The sequence below is a fragment of the Typopeltis vanoorti genome, chromosome 20 (genome assembly GCF_054136105.1).
Source record: "Typopeltis vanoorti isolate ZY-2024b chromosome 20, IOZ_Tvanoo_1.0, whole genome shotgun sequence".
NCBI lineage: Eukaryota > Metazoa > Arthropoda > Arachnida > Uropygi > Thelyphonidae > Typopeltis > Typopeltis vanoorti.
This window is the reverse complement of record NC_143568.1, coordinates 109,021,114-109,043,974: the sequence shown is the minus strand read 5'-3', so window position 1 is coordinate 109,043,974 and position 22,861 is coordinate 109,021,114. Positions and strand designations below refer to the sequence as shown.

At 37.4% G+C, this 22,861-nt stretch overlaps 1 protein-coding gene across 1 annotated transcript in view; it reads left to right on the top strand.

Moving 5' to 3' along the window:
* Window positions 1-22,861, top strand: part of LOC150095783 (mediator of RNA polymerase II transcription subunit 13-like) — a 237,279-nt gene that overhangs the window by 157,685 nt on the left and 56,733 nt on the right. The window contains exons 12-14 of the mRNA XM_090409956.1: window positions 5,865-5,937; window positions 11,107-11,282; window positions 21,902-22,113. Of these exons, the coding sequence (XP_090266082.1) occupies window positions 5,865-5,937; window positions 11,107-11,282; window positions 21,902-22,113 (461 nt within the window). The remainder of the gene's footprint in view (window positions 1-5,864; window positions 5,938-11,106; window positions 11,283-21,901; window positions 22,114-22,861) is intronic.

The following is a 22,861-nucleotide window of genomic DNA, read 5'->3' as shown; positions in this document are numbered from 1 at the left end:
CAATTTAATTTCACCGAAATAAAACATACAAGTCATTTATATAAACTTAGTCAGTCTCTCAATCTGAACTTAGTCAGTCTCTCAATCATACATATTATCTCATTCTTGTACACATATTTAAATAAAACACTTAAAAATTCACGTTTAAGAATACCAATACTAAATTATATATCACAGAATACCAAAGTTAAAGATTAGTTGCTTAGTTTTCTTTCTCTCTTAAACACGCTAGAAATCAATCAAAACTTTCCTTAATAGTCCTATCCAATCTTACATTTCTTTTCTTTTTTCCAAGATCTGAGTAACATTAATAGTTCCTTTACAATACGAAACAATGTCATTATTTCTTGCATTTATATTCGGCCACAGTTCTAGGATTGTCTTTCTCCACACACTTCAGATCCTCACAGTTAAATTCACAGATTAGAAAATATAAAGTTCACCTTACCGATTCACTGTATTAATTCTCTGGGCCACTTCAGAATTACTTCATCAAAATAATGCCTTGGCTTTCCCTCTGTAATTTCGAATGGACATCCTCATTCTTGTTTTCCACCATTAAGTCTGCTGGGCTTTCTTTATCTCCGACTGGTAGTTTCCTTTGTCATAAGATTATACTTTCCACTAACTAGAGGAACCACGTGGAAGCTTCCCTCCTACCAGTCAGACGATCCATCGCACAGGTGAACAGCAGCAGGAAAACATCTCCGAGAAAAAAAAGCCTTGAAAGTAGTGATGCATTCGCTTTTAAACTGTCTCTCTTTCCCGCTGTCGTTGAATGCGCATGCATCCGTCTCTCCTTGCACATAGCGCCACTCGAGGCAACCTAACTAAACTCTCGTAACTTTCCATTCAGTGTAGGGGGGAAAGCACAGTTCTTCACAACAGACTTACTGAAGTTGGCCGTACACATTTGATATAGTATTTGATTTCTCTTTTCTAACAAAATGATTGGTTGTTCATACAAAATTTCCAACTAAGTAACTATTATATATTTTGTACACTGAAATTTCACAATACTAAATTAAGATTATACAATACTATATTACAAAATTATATATAAACGTTCACTTCTGGTAGATTATTAATTTCTTATATTAAACGATAATAATGTTATATCTTCCGACATAACACAGGGACTTGATGGCAGCTAATAGTTGGCCATCCACTCCATACTCCTGTACTACTTGCCAAAGCTTATCCCGAGGAACCCGATCATATGCCTTCTCCAAGTCCACAAAACGTGTAGACATTCTTGGCATATTCCCAAGATTTCTCAAAGACTTGCCTTAAAGTGAAGATTTGGTCAGTTGTGCTTCTACCAGGACGAAAGCCACATTGTTCTTCCTGGAACTTTGACTCGACTATGCTCCTACACCGTCTTTCCAAGCACTTAGCACACACTTTCCCAGGCAGGCTTACCAGAGAGATGCCACAATTGTTACTGCAATCCTTCTAGTCTCCCTTCTTGAAGACTGGTATTATTATGCCTATCTGCCATTGCTTTGATGCTCGCCCAGATATCCAAGCAGCCAGAGAACACCGTCTCGATTTAAGGCTTTTAGCATTTCGGGCCGAATTTCATCATCGCCAGCAGCCTTGCCCGATTTTAGCTATTTTATCGCTAAATGGACCTCTTCTGCTGTGAGACTAGTCATTGCCCTGATCTGCACCTCTTGGATGTCCACAACTGCTGGGCCACCCGGGTTAAGAAGGCTCTCCAAGTATTCCCTCCGTCTGTGGAGGATATCCTTCTCGGTTGTTAAAAGTGCACCATCAGAAGCCTTAATTGCCCTTGCTGTGCACGATAGGCGGCGTATGGTCTGCCAGAATACTTTGTTTGCATTTGCATGGGATGAGTCTAATCTTTCTCCAAAGGATTCCCAAGCCTTCTGCTTTGCTGTCTTTACTGCCTCAGCATACCGCAAACGCATGTCAAGTGACCTGACCCTAAGCCATGTTAGGTAGGACTCCTTTTTTGCCCGGACAGTTTTTTGGACTTCTTGGTTCCACCAAGGTGTCCTTTTCTCACTGCCTGTTGCCACGCCAAGCTGCTTTCTGCCACAGCATGAGAGTGCAGAGGCAGTGACAGCTGTTCTGAACAGCTTCCACTCCTCCTCAACATCTACATTATGCTTGGGAATCTCTTTGAATCTGGAGGAAATGTCATCTGCAAAATTCTTCCTCATAGCCTCATTTTCCAATGTCTCCCATTTCATGCGGTATAGCTGCTTAGGCCTACCAGCGTTGATGGTAGCATCTGGTTTCTGAAGAGTGCACATAACAAGGTGGTGGTCAGTTGGCAGTTCTGTCCCTCTTCTCACACGAATGTCCAACACTGAGGAAAATAGGTCTGCTGAGACTATAAAGAAGTCAATCAGAGACCTTTGTTCTAGTGTATCCCTGTACCAGGTATACTTATGGACTTCTCGGTGCTGGAAGAAGGTATTCATTATGGACAAGCTGTTAGTACAGCAGAAGTCCAATAATTTCAACCCATTCGCGTTAAGGTCAGGGGCGCTGTTCCTCCCAACCACACCCCTCCATGTCTGGTCATCTGTTCCAGCATGTGCATTGAAGTCACCCATTAGCAGGACTGATTCCATGTCTGCCACCCTGTCAAAAGCAGCATCTACTTCCTCTGGGAAGGCAGAGTATTTTGACTCCAGATTAGGTGCATAGGCTTGCACCACAGTCAAATCATGGTTTTTCATCTGAAGCCTTAACACACATACCCGTCCCCCCCAATGGGATCCACTCAGCAACACAGTCTGACAGCTAGGGGCTTGTGAGTATCCCCACACTCATCTGAGCATACATTGTTGGGCTCACACCAGAGTAGTTGAGCTTCCACCCCTTATCCATGTCGACAGTTCCAGAGCCTCTCCTCTTGGTCGAAGAAAGCCCGACTAAGTCTAGCCAGTAGCGCTTGGCTTCCTCGACCAGTTCCAACTCCTTTCCTGTCAGAGAGAAGATGTTCCAGTTGCCTAAAGCCATAGTCTGGTGCCGTTGTTGTTGCCATTTCCGTTCCTTTTGCAGAACCATTTCTTTGCGCTGTCCCTAAACACCTCCCCAAATGGGTAGTGGGCCCATTGATGGAGTTTCCTCTAGCAGAGTGCTGAGGAGTGGTGTCTAAGGGAGACTGTAACATATTTTTCGAACGGGTCCCTCTGCCTAAAACCCGAACGCATCCCTTGGTAACCTGCGCGACGGACGATGCGGTATGAACATTTTTTGATGGCCTGATCATGTTACAGTGTTTGATAATGTCCTGTTAGCACAAGACAAAATGACACAGCAAAATAGGAAAGATTCCCCTCGAATACTCTAATAGCATTCGGGAGAAGGAGCAAGAAGAGAAGGAAGAAAGAAAGAAGCAAGGGAGGAAGAGGAGGGACCAATCTACAGATAATATAACAGATGTATATTACATGAAGTAAAGCATGGTCCAGCATCAGGTACCTCGGGTTTGCCATGCCCATACTCACTAAAGTGAGCCCCTGAGACATTAAGATCCTAACAGCCATACATGTTTCAGAATTCAAACATGTAGCCTTGTTGGTTGGAAAGCATATATGTTAATCATCCAAGTAATGGCTAACAAATATCCAGTATCATAATCAAGACAGAAACATGATCTTTATTAAAGAGTATGCAATATCATAATGAAATAGCCTTGTTCCAGAAGATGAGATATATTCAGAGCTTAAAAATCAAGACGTGACTGGTGTCAGAATGCACCCAAGCCTCCAACAGCAGGATATCTCCTGTTAGGCTTTCTTCTTCTGCAGCTTTTCCCACTGAAATAGGGTCGCTGTTTGTAGTGCATCTCCTCCACAACCTCCTGTCTTGGGCTGGAGCCACCTCCAAGTTCTTCATCCTCAAGTCCTCCTCCAGCATCTCCTTCCATCTCTTCTTTGGCCGCCCGTGCTTCCTTCTTCCCACATACTCTTCCTCCCTCCTCATCACATGACCAAACCATCTCAACCTTGCCTCCTGTATCTTTGCTCCTAAATTCGTAACTTTCACCGTTCCCCTTACATGGTCTCTCAGATGATCCTTTCTGGTCACACCGCACATCCACATAGCTGGGCTCACTACTGTCCTGTAGATTTTGCCTTTTAGATTGATCAGCACCCTCTTATTGCATAGCACTCCAGCCATCTCTCTCCATCCTACATCCCATTTCCTTCTCAGCCTCACCATCCTCTTTCATTGTTGAACCTAAGTATCTAAAGTCACTGACCTTCCTGATGACATTTCTTTCCAGCTCCAGATCTGTCTCCTGGCTGCCATCCACTTTGCAACACATATACTCTGTCTTACTTCTGCTCAGTCTCATACCTCTCTCTTCCAGTACTTTCCTCCAACTTTCCAGTTTAGATGCCACTTCTTCTCTTGAATCTGCACACAACTCACCTCCTCCGTCACCACCTCCATCACAATATTAAAAAGGAATGGACTTAATGCTGACCCTTGATGCAAGCCAACTCTCACTGGAAAACTTTCTGTCTCTCCCAGGCAGGTCCGAACTCTTGTCTTCACATTTCTGTACATTTCCTGCACCAGCCTGACATATTTCTCCTGTACCTTCTTCTCCCTCAGACACCTCTAGACTTCTTGCCTTGGCACTCTATCATATGCTTTCTCCAGATCAATAAATACCATATGTAGCTCCTGTTGCTTCTCTCTAAACTTTTTCATCATCTGCCATAACCCAAAGATAGCATCCGTCGTCGATCAACCAGGTATGAAGCCAAATTGCTCCTTTGCAATCTCCACCTCCTTCCTCAGTCTTTCATCAAGAACCCTCTCTAGGATTTTCATTGTGTGGGACATCAACTTTATTCCTCTGTAATTTTTACATCTTTTGCATCCCCTTTACTCTTATAGATAGGGGACAAGAATACTTTCTCTCCATTCCTCGGGTATATTTTCCTGTTGACAAACTTTTATTAACAGGTCCCACAGCAGGTCAATTCCCTCTTCCCCCTATGCCTTCCAAGCCTCCACTGGGATCATCTGATTTTCAGAGCCCACCGATTTTCCATTCTTCATCCTCTTTATGGCCTTCTTCACTTCCACTCTGCTAATGTTCTGCACCATCCCCTCATAAGGCTCCCCATCTTCTCTATGAGTCCTTGCATTTTCTTCATTCAAAAGCCCTTCAAAGTATATTCTCCATCTGTTTCTTATATCCACATCCCTCCTTAATACCCTTCCTCCAGTCTTTGATCTGCTTCTCATGTATGATGTCCTTTGATGCCTTATTTCTACATTTTGCCAATCGATAAATCTTTCTCTGTCCTTCCTTTGTTTCTAATTGATCATAAAGGTCTTGATATGCAATGGCCTTCGCCTGTTCAACAACTCTCTTGGCTTCTCGCTTTTTCTCTTCTTTGCCTTTTCTAGGCTTTACATCCCCTAATTCACTGAGGTGCTTTAAATGTCAGAAATATGGGCACCCGAACTTTCTGTTGTGTCTGATGATGTATAACATCTATGCCTGATATATTAGTAAAGAACATGATAACAAATCTTGCTCTGCAAGGAAACCTATATGTGTCAACTGTGAGAGAGACCATCCAACCTGCTCCAGTGTATGCCAATGGCCGAAGGATGAAAAAAGAGATACAAAAGATAAAAACTGAACAAAATATCTCATATCAAGATGCAAAGAGGAGCTAGCTGTCACAACACCTATTCTGAAATCTTATTCGAGGTGACATTTAATATAGAAAGTCAACTCCATTTCATTTACATAATCTTGCTATTCTTTTCTAATTATTACCATTAGTGTTAACCAAATGTTATATTCCAGATAATCAAAATGCTTTATTTATTTTTGTTGTTATTTTTACCAGATGCCATCTACTCCTAAGCTCCATGCTACTGAAGATATTACTTCAGGAAAATTGAAAAATACAGGAATTCTTGGTAAGTAAACAGATGATTAAATAAGTAATTAAGAAAATTATTAAACCACATTCACCACACTGTTATGCTATTGGGGCTGATATAATAAAATAAATTTTAAAAAAAAACCATGCTTATTTATGATTGCAGAGGAAGCATATCAGTTGAAGTGGTTAATAATGTGTAGAAAAGTTGCAGGAATTATTTTTCTATTTAAGATTAAATATTAAAATTTTAAGTTTTTATTTTATCTTTTAAATTTGTTTTTGTAATATAGAGTTAATACCAATTGCATTCATATAAGGTTGAAGGAAAGGCAAAGAGTTTGAATTCTCTCTCTTAGAATGGTAAATCTTTCTCCCTCTCTCTCTCTCTGCCAAATGATCAGAGAGAGAGAGATTTTTAATATATTTGTGTGTGTGTGTGCACGTGCGCGCTCATACATATGAGGGTGGTCTGAAAAGTTTTCAGCCTTGACCATAGATGGCAACACTATTGACAAGATTTTTTTTTTCTAAGTTGGTACTTCTGTCATAAGCATCAATGTGAAATTGCAAGTCATTCTATCATTCATTTGTTTTATTCTGTCTGAAGCAAAAGTGCTGTCTGTATCCCTTGAAATAGATAAAATTGAGTATTGTGCAGTTATAAAATTCTTTGTAAAAGAAGGTTTAATGCCAAAAGAAACTCATTCAAAGTTCATAAAAGTTTATGGGCACTCTTCTCCATCATTTTCGACAATTAAGAAATGGGCTGCTGATTTTAAACATGGCCATACCAGCCTTGAAAATGATCCACGTGAAGGATGTTCGAAAAGTGTAACAACACCAGAAATCACTGATAGAATGCACGATATGGTATTGGATGACCAGCAAGTCCAATTTCGTGAAATTGCTGAGACTGAGCATTTCAAAAGAATGTGTAGGATATATTTTGCATGAAGAATTGGAAATGAAAAAGCTCTGCACAAGATGGGTGCCGCACTTGCTCACAGCAGATCAAAAATGCACTCGCATGAAAATCTCTGAACAGTGCTTGGGGCGTTTTAGCAAGAATAACACTGATTTTGTGCATCGATTTATTACTACGGGTGAGACTTGGATTCGCCATTACACACCAGAATCCAAACAGCAGTCAAAACAGTGGACAGAAGCCAGTTGTTCAGCGCCAAAGAAGACAAAGTTGGTTCCATCAGGATGAAAGGTCATGGCATCGGTGTTTTGGGATGCTAAAGGCATTTTGTTTATTAATTATCTTGAAAAGGGTAAAACAATCGGGGAATATTATTTCAATCAGGACAATGCACTTGCCCACAAAGATGTTTTGGCAATGGAAAAATTAAGGGATCTGCACTATGAATTGTTGAAACATCCATCCTATTCCCCAGATTTGACTCCCTTTGACTTCTATCTCTTCCCAAAACTAAAATTCTTCCCCGCTGATCAGCGTTTTTCTTTGAATGAAGGGGTGATTGCAGCTGTAGAGGGATATTTTGAGATCTTACTGAGAACCGCTACAGGGAAGGGATAATGGTGCTGGATCATCACTGAAATAAATGTATTAATCTTAAGGGAGATTATGTTGAAAAATAAAAATAATTTTAAAATTATAAATTCGTTTTTCCATTGTTAGGCCGAGAACTTTTCAGACCACCGTCGTATATTGTTGTTTAATGTTAGCAAAACTTCATCAAATTATTGAATTTTTGTTACTGGTTATTAGCATATTGGGAGATAACAGTAGAAAGGACAAGGCTGTTCAGAACATTAAATTTTTATAATGTAAATGGAACATTACTTAGATCAATACAACAGTATACACCCAGTATAGCAACCTATAATAAACCAAGAAGGTTATGATGAAATTTCTATAGTGAATTTGGAAGAGGGATACCCTTCTGAATAAATAAAGAACCTCAAAAGTAAGGTGTAGATGATTAGGACTTTTTTCAGACCTTTACAGTGTGGGAGGGGGAATATCACTGACTCTATTTAAGAACTTAATCTCTTTCTAGATATCCATGTCATCACAGGATTTCATGGTATGGAATTTTACACAAATGTTGTCATTTGTATATGTACTGTATTAACCACATCGATGTCAATATGGATAAAACACATCACTCCTCATACACTTCATATCCATCATATGTTTCAATGTAATATCAATTTTAATATGCACTTTGCATCCATTGTAACTTTGACGTGTACACATCATTGCCAGTTGGGTGGTTAAGCTTTCATTGTATACTTGTAAGACTTGAAATCCCTTGTCATTATTGGTATAATTTCCTTAAAAAGAAAACATAAAATTGGAACCACATGCCTCTCTAGCCAAATCATTCAATGGTTTCTTCAGAGTTTACCAATGAGACTCCAAGGTTTGGTTCTTCTTTTCAAACTATTTCATTCTTTCTTCAATAATTCTTTATAAAAGTTTTTTACATATTGCTTTTTTTTTTTTTTCAATATGATATTCATTTTTACATAGAACTAAATGATGATTACTTCCAATTTCAAATCCTCTGTATATTCTTGTATCCTGAACCAGCATCAAGATATCACTATCAACAATGGCAGTCACTGAGGCTTTTCTTATTTCTTGTGTCTTCTCACCACTTGAACTTGTGTACATCTTTATGATGGAACATGGTGTTAGTAATGACTAGTCCATATCTTGAGCAGAAATCCAGACCATTATTGTTAGTCTTGTCCTTTTTTCCCAAATTTTGATAAGACATTCTACTCACCTGGTGGGATTCACTTCCTACTCTGCTGTTTAGATCTCAAACAAGCACTACATGTCTTATACTCCTTGTCACTGTCTGCTCTAGTGACTTGAAAAAGTTCTTTCACTTCTTCCATAGGAGAACCATCTGTTGAACTGTAGGCACAAATAAGTTTTATAGTCCATTTCTCCATTTTGAAGTTTTACTCATAGCTGAACATGAAATTGCTTTCCCGACAAGAAGTTTACCTTAATGTTTGGTGTTGAATGCTATTTCTACTCGTTCTTTTTTTTCGTCCAAATATAACATTGAATACCTATTATTTATTAAGATCTCACCTTTTTGTGATGCCAATTATGTCCACATGGTTCTTTCCCAGTTCTTCTGCAAGCTCGGTTTCCTTTCCATTAATACTCCTTATATTGATGATCGCTATCTTCATTTCTTTTGCTCATTTTTCACTGCTCGCCCTGTTTTTCTCAACAAAAACAGCAGAGGCCTTTGTTTACCAACGTGACTCAGCCAGCATGAAATCTCATCATGTTTCACCATCATATTATTTGTGGTTTAAGCCAATAGAGAGTACAGTTTGGTCAGCTAACTTCCAAATTGACAGCCCATCCTCATTTGTTCAGTATCCGGTGGGTACCTATTAACAGGGCACACCATTTGAAGATGAGGATGACATTAGGTCAAAAACACTAGTCAGGTCTCTGCATTCCTTAAAGGTGATGTGGAGGAGACCTCCACATTGCCTTTGCACATTCTCCAGCAGATTATTCCATTATCACCTGCTATGTAAAAAAAATCTCTACTCATTCTTCCTCTTTAATCATTCTCTCTGTGTATTATTCCTATAAAATCCTCATTACCAACTTAAACTCTGCCATATCACTTTGTTTTCCATCTATCCACATCTTCCAGAGTCATGATATTACTTGAAGATAGACACCATCAGCATAAACAGGATCAAAAAAATGGAACCAGCAGAATTAGAGAAATGCCATGTTGATATAATTAGTGTTTTACTAAGATGAAAAAGAATAAAACTCGTCTGATGCTTCTAAATAATTCAGTCATTTACAATTAGGGAAGGGAAACAAAAGAGTAACTATAATATTCAACACCAAACACAAAGAGCAGTTTCAAATTGAGTAATGTAGACAGATTTTAAACTGGGGAATTAGACAGACTTATATGCACCTACAGTCCTGCAGAAGTTTTTAGTAAGATACAATGAAAATTCCTCTGTCATTATAGAGCAGCCTACATAATTTAAAAAAAGAGAGAGTAGTTTCTTGTTGGAGATCTAACGCTAAATAGAAATATTTAGTTATTAGATCTCCAACAAGAAACTACTCTTTTTTTTAAACCAGATGTGCAGAACTGTTTTAAGACAATTTGAAGAAATGGACAAAGAATACATGTGATGATATTGGAGAGTTAGTTGCTGAACATGTAAAAAATACCATCCTGACCAGAGAAGGGTGCCAAATTTTTTGAAAGCTGAGGAAATTGTTGGTGTGGATGTTTCTTAGGAAAAGCTACAGGCAAATGTCATCTCACAGAGATAGGGAATGTGGACTAAGATCTATTTTGGGATGAGAAAAAATGCAGGACTTTATTTTGGTAGTACTGAAAGCAACTAATTTTTCATCACGTCATTGAAAAGTAATATGATCAGCATTGAAGAACTTGAAGCTTGGTATGTTTGAGCATTTCAAGGTTTGTCAGATGAGTAGGAGGAATCAAGTGCAAAATTATCAGCAAAACTATGGGCAGGTCTGCAGTTTACTGAGAAAAGATAGTTTGTCTTTTTCTCACTTTCTTACCCTTTTCTTCTAAAGCTCATTTAGGAAGAAGAAAGGGATTGGTATAAGAACAGAACACCTGATGTACTCCTACATAGTAGAGAAATTTGAAAGAGGGAGTCATTCATTATGACAAAATGAAAAATTTACTACCCAGTTACAAAGAATAGAAAACACCATAAGGTGGTTTGTTGAGTAGTTATTTTCCATATCATATCAAATGCCTTGAAATATCAAGTTCAACAGTACCAGTTTCCCTAAACCTTACGATGTTACATATCCTGCCCTTGATACACAGGCAGAAATTTTATAATAAATATTTACTTTTACATTAGTTATCCATTTTTTTATTCTTTCTAAGATGCTACTTACATTTCTCTTACTAAATGAAATGTACATAGACTTTAGATGCATACATATCCTTGCTTTATATATTAGTATAGGCCATTTGACAACAAGAGAGGGAGGGGGGGGATGTCCCAATACTTATTTCAACATTGGGTATGTGTGCACATGCACACACCATATTAATAATTTCAGATATCAGCCTATCTTAAAGTCATAATCATAATTAAATGTGTATTTATTCATTTGTTTTATTTTTTTTTTTTTGTATTGAAAACAGTATTTGATATTTGTTTGATATTATAGGTGCTGCAGAACTAACAAGAATGTTTCCAACTCCTCCTTCTCTTGAGCATATAGCAGCTTCACCTGTATCTGGTCCTGGTGGAAATATTGATACTTCCATATCAGAGGGTACAGATACTAGAGAGCAATCAGATACTTTTCTAGATCCTTATGATAGTCCTCATATTGAAACAAAGGCAAGTAATGAGCATACTCTTTTTTGTTTAATAATTGCAAAAATTTTATCACATCTGTTGAGAGTATTTTACTGTATATTTGTTGTGTGGGTGTCTGTAGATACACACTACTTGGAAAGAAGTCAGTGAACACTCCCATAGGCATTGTGCATCATGCCATGTAATGAGTTATGTGTTTGTAGCCAGTATAAATTGGAGGAATATGATGCTCCCAAGTCAGTGCAACTGTGTCCAAGTAAAATGGTTGCGAGAAGAGAACTGACGGAGTTTAAAAGAGGCATTGTGATGATATGCTGTGTTGCAGGCCTATCTGTTTGGCAAATTTTGACAAATTGGGCCATCCCAGGTCTACAATGAGTGATGCCATACTGGGAGTCAACTGCAAGTGCTACTTGCAGTTGACGACCCACCACACTCACCAAACATGACCATGGGGATAATATACAGAAAAACACCATTCATCATGTAATGCGTTGAATGCAGATTTCTGGGCATCAAGTGGAACATGAACCTACCCAAAAACATTCAGAACTAAGGCTCACAACATAGGTTTCCATGGTAGGACTACAATACGCAACACCATGTGCAGTGGGACGTGGTAGCTTGGAAAGCTGTGTTATGGCACGACAAATCAAGTTGCACCCTCTGTTGAGCAAATGGATGGGTGTGTGTGTGGCAGATGCCCAGTGAATGTCTCTTACCAGAGTGCATAACTCCAACTATGAAATTCAGAGGTGGCAGTATGGTCCTGTTTTTCTTGGTTTGGCCTTGGACCTCTGTTTGTGGTGTCACAAACATTGAACTCTGAGAGATACGCGAATTCTGAAAGATGCAGTGATTCCTAGTTTATGGTGTTTCTGTAGAACCGACCATTGTTTATTTCAGCAAAACAGTGCACCATGTCATAAGGCTACTGCTGTAACTGCATGGTTTGTAGACATGAACGTCATCACATTGACTGGCCTCCACAGAACCCTGATCTCAACCCTATTGAACAGCTGTGGGATGAACTGTAGCATCGAGTGAAGTCAAGGGACATCTGCCCCCACAACAGACCAGGACTTCATTACATGCCTGCAGGAAGAATGGTCCAAAATTCCCATTAATAACTCTCATATGCTTGTGGAGAGTATGTCCCATAGGGTTTCTGCAATCATCGTAGCAAAATGGGATCCCACATCTTATTGAGGTAGGCACCATAGCTGTTTGTCCCTCACACTATGGTGTCCATTGGCTTCTTTCCAAGCAGTATCATTAAATCATCATTATCACATCTTGTTATGTACTCTAGGTGGGAGGACAATAAAAATTAAATTTACATTATTACTAGCTTTTATTGACAGTTTTCTTCTAAATTAATCAGTTATTTTTTCATTTCTTACAACATTTTACAACATCTTACAACATCTTACAACATTTCTAAATGCATCCATCCACCTAGATTTTGAACTTTTCCTCTGGTTCTTTTTCCTTCTATTTTTGCTGCAAACATTTGTTTTGACATGTGTTTTTTTGATTTTGAGGTATATTGGCAACATCATTCATCGCTGACCTCTTCTACCATGTTTACCTAGAGAGTCTTAGCCTTTTTTTCCAGTAGTTGATGTTGCTGCCATAGAAACCAATTAACATTTAACCATTGAGTTTGTCTAGAAATGTCAATCATAGATGCATTACTGAAGCATGAACACTAGTGTCAGTTTTCTTTGATGCTGGAATGCTTCCCTCTTTTTATTAAAAATTTTCTGGACAACTCTTTCTTGAATATACTGTATTTTCCTACAGTATAGTACAGAATAGCATTCTCCTAAGGATATGTCTCTAGTGTGATTCGTTTTCCTGTCAAAGTAAACTTGATTATAGAGTTGTCCCAACCCATACATTACAGGTCACTGGTGTTCATTGTGCCTACCATTGGCCTAATTTTATCATCACAGTTGTAGGCCACAGTTCATGTACTGATCAGATATGAGATTAAAGATATTTCAATTTCAAAAAGTTCAGAATTCATTAAATTTATGGAATTTCATATGCCATTCATGATTGCTTTCAGTGGCATATGGTATATAAATGTTAAGGGGAATTTGAAATCCATTATAGACATAACTTTCAAAGTGACATTGGGGAACTGATAAACAGCTAGTATTTATTTAGATCATATTGTTCACACAAAAAAAAACTGCAAGAGTATACACATTATGAAACTATATTACATTGTCTTTGTCTTGTTGGGGAGGGATAAAAATGATAAAAAGTCTGATTTGTGGAACAAAGATATTTTAGTTTCTTTTCTTGGAGATTCCAACTTTTCAGTGTAGAAGACAAAAGTTCAGTTTGTTTCATTTTATTTGAACAAATTCAGATAATGGAGTATTCTGTTTTCTTGGTAGTATTGAAGGAATCCATGTGTATAAATTTTATTATCACTTTCCTAATAAAACTTCTCACCTTAGTTCTTAGAAGGCCTTGTAGTTAATGATGAATTTGGACATTGTGATATTGTTCTCTCAAAACAATGAAAGCAAGTTAATTAAGAAACACTACAAGTTTCACAAATCCAAATCGAGTTAGCAACTTACAAATGTATGTAAACATATAAGTTGTTATTGTAACAAAATTGATTGGTGTCACATATATGCAAGCAATGATATGCTGATTCTTAGAAAGCTTAAAAGTACAATTTTAACTCTTCTGATGAGTTAGTCACAAGTAGGAAAAAAAAGTTAACGCATTTTTGTGAAAATATAAATTCACATGTCACTGAAAATGTACACGTCATATCAAAAATCTGATTTCATTTTTATAATCATCATCAAATTCCTGGCATGTACGCTCAAGGGGTGTGCAGGATATGATAGTACTACATGAAAAAATTACATCATTACTAACTTTCTATTAACAATTTTCCTCCAAAGCAGTCTATTGTCAAGACTACACCATTATCAGATCTTATATTTCTATCGTCTTGAGACATTTTGTACCGTATCAATCCACCTATATCTGGGTCGTTTTCCTGACAGAGAACACTTGTCTTGCTAATCTTTCTCTCCCATTCTGTTGGAGTGACCATACCATGTGAGATTAGCTCTGCTAACACATTCCTGGATGCTGACAATGTCAAGTTCTTTCCTAATATCCCATCTGTTCATGCCTCTAATCTTTCTCAGGATTCTCATATCTGCAGTCTCTAGTCTTTGGTCAAGTGTTTTACTTCTGACCCAGCTCTCAGGTCCATAAATTAAAACTGGTTTAAACACTGTCTTGTATACAACTAATTTCATGTTCCGACTAATTTCTCTCTTATTCCATATGAATTTATTCAATTGACTTCCATACCAGCTTTGTTGATTCTGTTGTCTATTTTATATTTAATTTACCATCTTCACTAAAAATCGTGCTTAAGTAGCTGAAATGTTTTACTTGTTCCACAGGTTTTCTATTCACAACACAGTTGACATTTTCAATGATTCTGCCTATTTTCATTGTCTTTGTCTTTTTATTGCTGACCTTCATACCATACTATTACAACAGTTATTCAATTTAGTCAATGAATCTTGCAGACTTGTAGGGTATTTATTTAGAAGTATAACATCGTCCTCATAAAGCAAAGAGCTGACATTAACATCTCCAATTTTGATATCATGTTTAATACCACTTTCCTTCATAATGTGATCCATATAGATAATGAACAACAGAGGGGATAATGTACATCCTTGTCTCACACCAGATTTAACATTCAACCATCTTCATGTACTTCCTTCAATTCTAACTGCTGACTTACAACTCAAATAAAGACTAAGTATTGCTTGATATAATGCCCCATTGATACCATATAACTGTAGCGTATTGAATAGCTTCTCTCTTGGACCTTGTCATATGCCTTTTCCAAATCTACAAAACTTAAATATAGATCTCTGTTATATTCCCATGATTTCTCCACTATTTGTCGTAGAGTGAAGATCTGATCCTGACAGCCTCTATTTGACCTGAATCTAGGTTGTTCTTCACCCAGCTTTTCTTCCACAATTCTTCTCAACCATTTCTCAAGTATACTTGCATATATATCTTATCAGGGACACTCAGTAGGGAAATACCTCTGTAATTCTCACATTCAGTGTTATTTCCCTTTTTATATATGGGTACTATGAGACCTCTACTCCAATCATCGGGAATTCGTCCCTCTGTCCAGGCTTTCTGAACTATGCAGTGCAGCCACTGTAAGACTCTTATACCACTATACTTCAGCATTTCTGGTCGAATATCATCTACTCCTGCTGCCTTTCCACATTTCAAGCCTTTGATGGCTTTTTCTACTTCAAGTATGGATATGTATTCCTGACTGCATGTCTGGTTAGTGTTTTTTACCACTGTGCTGTCATCACTGCTTGTTTCATTTAGCAGTATTTCAAAGTAATTACTCCATACTTCAAGGATATCTTTTTCTCTCATTTTCATGTCACCTTTATCATCTCTAACTCCTTTTACAGCACTCTTTCCTCCATTCCTAGGCTTCTTCAACAACCTCCAGAATATTTTGCCACCTTCTTGATATTTATTTTCTCTGTTCCTGCCATAGTCGTCCCATGACTTTTGTTTAACTAGTTTTACACAATATTTAGCTTTCTTACATTTGTCTCTGTATTCTCCAAGAGCACAAGCTGGCTTATTTGCCAGGAACTTTTGATATGCTTTCTTCTGTTCCTTGACTGCCTCTTTAACTTCCTGTGTCCACCATGGAGTTCTAATTTTTCTATCCTTTCAGACAACTTCACCACATGCCTCTCTAGCTGAATCAATCAGGGTTTTCTTCAAGGCTTGCCACTGAATCTCCAAGGTTTGGTTCCTGTTCTCAAACTCTTTCATTTTTTCTTCAATAATGTTTGTGTATTTTAGTCTATAGTTCACATCTGAGAGCTGGTTAACCGTTTTAAAACTTTCTTACTTGTTATTCTTCATCATCATCATCATCATCAAATTCCTGCCATGTACCCTCAAGGGGTGTACAGGATATGACAGTACTACATGAAAATATTACATCATTACTAACTTCCTATCTACAATTTTCCTCCAAATCAGTCTGTTACTTGTCAAGACTCCAACATTATCAGATCTTATATTTCTATCGTCTAAGGCACTTTGTACCGTATCAATCCACCTATATCTTGGTCTTCCTCTGGGTCGTTTTCCTGCCAACCTGGCAGAGAACACTTGTTTTGCTAATCTTTCCTCTCCCATTCTATTTAAGTGACCATACCATCTGAGATTAGCTCTGCTAACACATTCCTGGATGCTGACAATGTCAAGTTCTTTCCTAATATCCTCATTTTTAATATGATATTGCTATTGATGCCATCTGTTCACGCCTCTAATCTTTCTCAGGACTCTCATATCTGCGGTCTCTAGTCTTTGGTCAAGTGTTTTACTTCTGACCCAGCTCTCAGATCCATAAGTTAAAATTGGTTTGAACACAGTCTTGTATACAGCTAATTTAGTGTTCTGACTAATTTCTTTCTTATTCCATATGAATTTATTCAATTGACTTCCCATGATATTCTTTTGTCTGTTTCTATATTTAGTTTACCATCTTCAGTAAAAATTGTGCTTAAGTAGCTGGTATGTTTTACTTGTTCCACAGGTTCTCCATTCACAACACAGTTGACATTTTCAATGATTCTACCTATTTTCATTGTCTTTGTCTTTTTATTGCTGACCTTCATACCATATCTATTACAACAGCTATTCAATTTAGTCAGAGAGTCTTGCAGACTTGTAGCGGATTTATTTAGAAGTATAACATCATCCGCATAAAGCAAAGAGCTGACATTAACATCTCCAATTTTGATATCAGGTTTAATACCACATTCCTTCATAATGTGATCCATATAGATAATGAATAACAGAGGGGATAATGTACATCCTTGTCTCACACCAGATTTAACATTAAACCATCTTCCTGTACTTCCTTCAATTCTAACTGCTGACTTACAACTCAAATAAAGACTAACTATTGCTTGATATAATGCCCCATTGACACCATATAACTGCAGCGTATTGAATAGCTTCTCTCTTCGCACCTTGTCATATGCCTTATCCAGATTGACAAAACTTAAATACAGATCTTTGTTATATTCCCATGCTTTCTCGACTATTTGTCGTAAAGTGAAGATCTGATACTGACAGCCTCTATTTGGCCTGAATCCAGCTTGTTCTTCACCAAGCTTTTCTTCCACAATTATTCTCAACCATTTCTCAAGTATACTTGCATAGATCTTGCCAGGAACACTCAGTAGGGAAATACCTCTGTAATTCTCACATTCAGTTTTATTTCCCTTTTTATATATGGGTACTATGAGAGCTCTACTCCAATCATCGGGAATTCGTCCCTCTGTCCAGGCTTTCTGAACTATGCAGTGCAGCCACTGTAAGACTCTTATACCACCATACTTCAGCATTTCTGGTCGAATATCATCTACTCCTGCTGCCTTTCCACATTTCAAGCCTTTGATGGCTTTTTCTACTTCAAGTATGGGTATGTATTCCTGACTGCATGCCTGGTCAGTGTTTTTTATCACTGTGCTGTCATCACTGCTTGTTTCATTTAGCAGTTTTTCAAAGTAATTACTCCATACTTCATACACCAAGCTTTTCTTCCACAATTATTCTCAACCATTTCTCAAGTATACTTGCATAGATCTTGCCAGGAACACTCAGTAGGGAAATACCTCTGTAATTCTCACATTCAGTTTTATTTCCCTTTTTATATATGGGTACTATGAGAGCTCTACTCCAATCATCGGGAATTCGTCCCTCTGTCCAGGCTTTCTGAACTATGCAGTGCAGCCACTGTAAGACTCTTATACCACCATACTTCAGCATTTCTGGTCGAATATCATCTACTCCTGCTGCCTTTCCACATTTCAAGCCTTTGATGGCTTTTTCTACTTCAAGTATGGGTATGTATTCCTGACTGCATGCCTGGTCAGTGTTTTTTATCACTGTGCTGTCATCACTGCTTGTTTCATTTAGCAGTTTTTCAAAGTAATTACTCCATACTTCAAGGATATCTTTTTCTCCTGTTTTCATTTCACCTTTATCATCTCTAATTCCTTTTACAGCACTCTTTCCTCCATTCCTAAGCTTCTTCAACAACCTCCAGAATATTTTGCCACCTTCTTGATATTTATTTTCTATATTCTTGCCAAAGTCCTCCCATGACTTTTGTTTAGCTAGTTTTACACACTGTTTAGCTTTCTTACATTTGTCTCTGTATTCTGTAAGAGTAAAAGCTGACTTATTTGCCAGGAACTTTTGATATGCTTTCTTCTTTTCCTTCACTGCCTCTTTAACTTCCTGTGTCCACCAGGGAGTTCTGTTTTTTTTATCTTTGCACACAACCTCACCACATGCCTCTCTGACAGAATCAATCAATGTTTCCTTCAGAGTTTGCCACTGAATCTCCAAGGTTTGAATCCTGTTCTCAAACTCTTTCATTTTCTTTTCAATAATATTTCTGTATTTTAGTCTACAGTTTACATCTGAGAGCTGCTCAACTTTTATTCGCTTTAAAACTTTCTTACATGTTATTCTTTTCAATATGAAATTCAATTTTATCCTGCTCAAGACTAAATAGTGATCACTTCCAATTTCAAATCCTCTGTACACTCTGGTGTCCTGCACCAGGGAGAAAACATCACTATCAACAATAACATAGTCAATGAGACTTTTCTTATTCCTAGCCTCTTCTCTCCATGTGAATTTGTGCACATTTTTATGTTGGAACATTGTGTTAGTAATAACCAGTCCATGTCCTGAGCAGAAATCCAACAGATATTTGCCATTATTAATAGCTTTGCTGTTTTCTCCAAATTTTCCCAAAATATTTTTGTATGTCTCACAATCATTTCCTACTTTACTATTCAGATCCCCAACAAGAACCAACTTTTCCTTTTTCATTGTGTCAGTTGCTTTTTCTAAAGCCTCAAAAAATTCCTCCACTTCTACCTTAGTAGAACCTTCTGTGGGACCATAGGCACAAATAAGTCTCATTGTCCAGTTCCCAATTCTCATATTTGCCCACATTACTCCACTTGAGACTGACTGCCATTCAACAAGATTAGCCTCGTATTTTGTGTTGAATACTATGGCTACTCCTTCTTTTCCTTGATTGTTATTGCCTGAATATAACATTTTGTATTTATTGCTCAGAAAGATCTCACCAGTTTTGGTCTTTTTTGTTTCATTCACCCCTATTATGTCGATCTGGTACTTATCTAATTCCTCAGCTAGCTCCATTTCTTTGCCATTCAGGCTTCTTACGTTGATAGTACCGATCTTTAACTCTGGTGATGTTGAGTTGGGGTGTGCTTTCAGATTTGTTCCAGTAGCTGACTTTTCGATGTTCGCCCTGGTTCCCTGGCGAAAACAACGGGGGCCTTGTTTAACCGGGCGACGCCCCAGCCGGCATGAAATTTTGTCATGTTGTACCATCATTTTTTATTTTGGTTTAACCAATAAGAATACAATTTGGTCGGCTAAATCCCAAATTGCCAGCCCATCCTCGTTCGTTCAGTATCAAAGTAGATACCCAACAGGGTGCACCACGAGAAGGTGAGGATTGGACATTAGGTCAGAAGCCCTGGTCGGTTCTCCGCATTCCTTTAAAGGCTATGTGGAGGTCTCCTCTCAGTTATACAGCTTTGACCCTTAACACCCCCTTGTTATTCTTTTCAGTATGAAATTCAATTTTATCCTATTTTAATCCAACAGATATTTGCCATTATTATTAGCTTTGCTCTTTTCTCCAAATTTTCCCAAAATATTTTTGTATGTCTAACACTCGTTTTCTGCTCTGCTATTTAGATCCCCCAACAAGGACCAAACTTTCCTTTTCATTGTGTCAGTTGCTTTCTCTAAAGCCTCAAAAAATTCCTCCACTTCTATCTTAGTAGAACCTTCTGTGGAATCATAGGCACAAACAAGTCTCATTGTCCAGTTCCCCATTCTGATATTTACCCATATCACTCTACTTGAGACTGCCTGCCATTCAAGAAGATTAGCCTCACATTTTTCACCCTGTGTGCTCTTTTACCCTGAAGTAGTGTGAAGATATCACTAACCAGGATAACACAGATAATAAGGCTTTTCTAATTTTTTTTGTTTTCCATTAGCTGATTAATGCACTCTTTATGTTGGACCATGCTATTAGTAATTACTAGTCTCCATGTCCTGTTGGAAATCCAGTAAGTGCTAGACCATTTCTCAAATTTTCCTACAACATCTGTATATGCAGTATTCATTTCCTTCTCTGCCATTCAGACTTTCAACGTGAAACTTTTTTTGAATTATGTTAGTTGCTTCTCTAATGGCTCAAACAAAATTTTCAATTGTTCCTTAGTAGAACCTTCTTTGAGATAGTAGAAACCAAATAAATCTTATTCTCCAATTTCCCATTTTGAAATTGCCTACTATTCAAGAAATTTATTTTCATGTTTAGTGTTAAATATTATTGTTTCTCTTTTCTTTCCCTGATCTTTATTGTCTGAATGTAACATTCATGATTATTTAGCAGTGTCTCGCCTAGTCTTCATGTCAGTAACACATCATCATCATCATCAGCTAACGGCTTTTTATTCCCGTATACGGGAGTAAGCCAGGCCATTTAGCCCTATCTAACTTTTGGAGACTGAGTGGGCAGTTCAATCTCCACTGGTACCCAATCAGAGACAGATGGCCCAAGGCTATCACTAATTAAGCGGTACGCAGTAAAGAGAGACGGCTCAAATGTGCCGCCATCTCGTGGTCCCTTGTCAGTAACACTAATTGTGCCATTATACTACTTCTCTAATTGTCTGATGCTTATACTTTTTATGTTAATTATTCTTACGCTGATGGTGCCTATTTTTATTTCTGCTGTGTTTGAGTTTTATAATAGTTGACTGTTCATTCACTCTGATTTCCTTACAAAATACTGCTGGTACGTTGTTTAACCTGACACACTCTCAGCTGGCAAGACATTTCTTTTCTTGTTATGCCATCTTTGCTAAGTCCCAAATTGGCAACCCATTCTCATATGATTAGTATCCATGTGGATAACTTTTGACAGACACATCACAAAAAGATGAAGATTGTATGTTGAGTTCGAAATCTGGGTCAATTCTCTGCATCCCATACAGGCTATGTGAAGACTTTTTCCAAATTATATAGCTTCAAGCCTTAAGCAAACCTCTAAAAAGATCAACAGGACAAAAATTTTGTTGAAAACTATAAACATTGACTGATGTAGTTGGTGCCAGCACCACTGGAATACATATAATTCAATAGGTCAAGTTTCATCAAGTTCTGCTTCATGCAGAACTTGATGAAACTGTAGAATTATGCTTTATTACCTCAGTCTTTTACCTTGTGGGAGTTAATTTACCTGAAATTTACCATGTATGTATGTATGTATGGACAAATTTTTCAAGAAAAATTATGTGCAAACCCAGGGAATTGACATCAACTCTCCATTTCATCTAAAGTTTAATACCTTTGGTTGATGCAAATCCCATTAGAAATTGTATATTACATATTAGATCTTTAAAAAAAAAAATACTCTGTTAATTCTCTCCTGTATTTTATAGGATTGGTCATATGTATACAGAATCCCATTGCAACAGAAAATGTTAGGATCCTCAAAATATTCTCCTCTTGATAATTTACCTTCCTCAAATCATCCACCAATTAATTTACCAGATGAATATATATACAAGCCATCTTGGAGACAACGTCTTAGTGAACATCAGAATGGCATTTCTTCTGATTACAGCTCTTTGGAAAAACAGATTAGCACTGGGTGAGTGCACTTAGAATTTTTAAAAAGTTTATATAAGTATATTAGATGACTGCAGATGTCTACATCATGGTTGAAAAAATCTGGGATCAAAACTTCCATTTATGGTTTAGTGGTTTTCTTGGTCTCATCCACAGCTATTAATTTTTATGTATTAAATATACCAAATAATAATAGTAATAAGCTTGCCAATTTCTCCTTATCTACAATAGATTCTTATCTACAGACTGAAAATTTAATAAAAGAAATAAGCTTTCAGAGGTGTAAGTATTTAAAGAAAACAAAATTAGATAGGCAAAAAACATACAGCATTATTATAAAACAAAAGGTAACTAACGAAATATATATTCTCTCTCTTTATATATATATATATAGAGAGAGAGAGAGAGAGTGAGAATGTGTGTGTATCAAAATAAAATCATGTAGGTTCATCTTCTAATTATGAATTTCTTCCTTAAGAGGCAGGAGCTTTGTAATCACTTGAAAAAACATTAAATTCCCTGCTTGAAAGATAGAGCTTGATAAAATTTTCAAAAGCTTGTAGCACAGTAAATATCACCAACAAAAGGACATCAGGAACCTTTGAATCAAAATCACCAGTGGCATACAGTTTTTCTTTCACTTCTCTTGAGTAACAGCCCAAGAAGCTTTAATTTTCAGATGCTATGGATCAATTATGTACTGATTTTACCATCTCATTTAGCAACTAAATGCTGATTCAAGTTTTCTGATTGATAATACATTGTTTCTC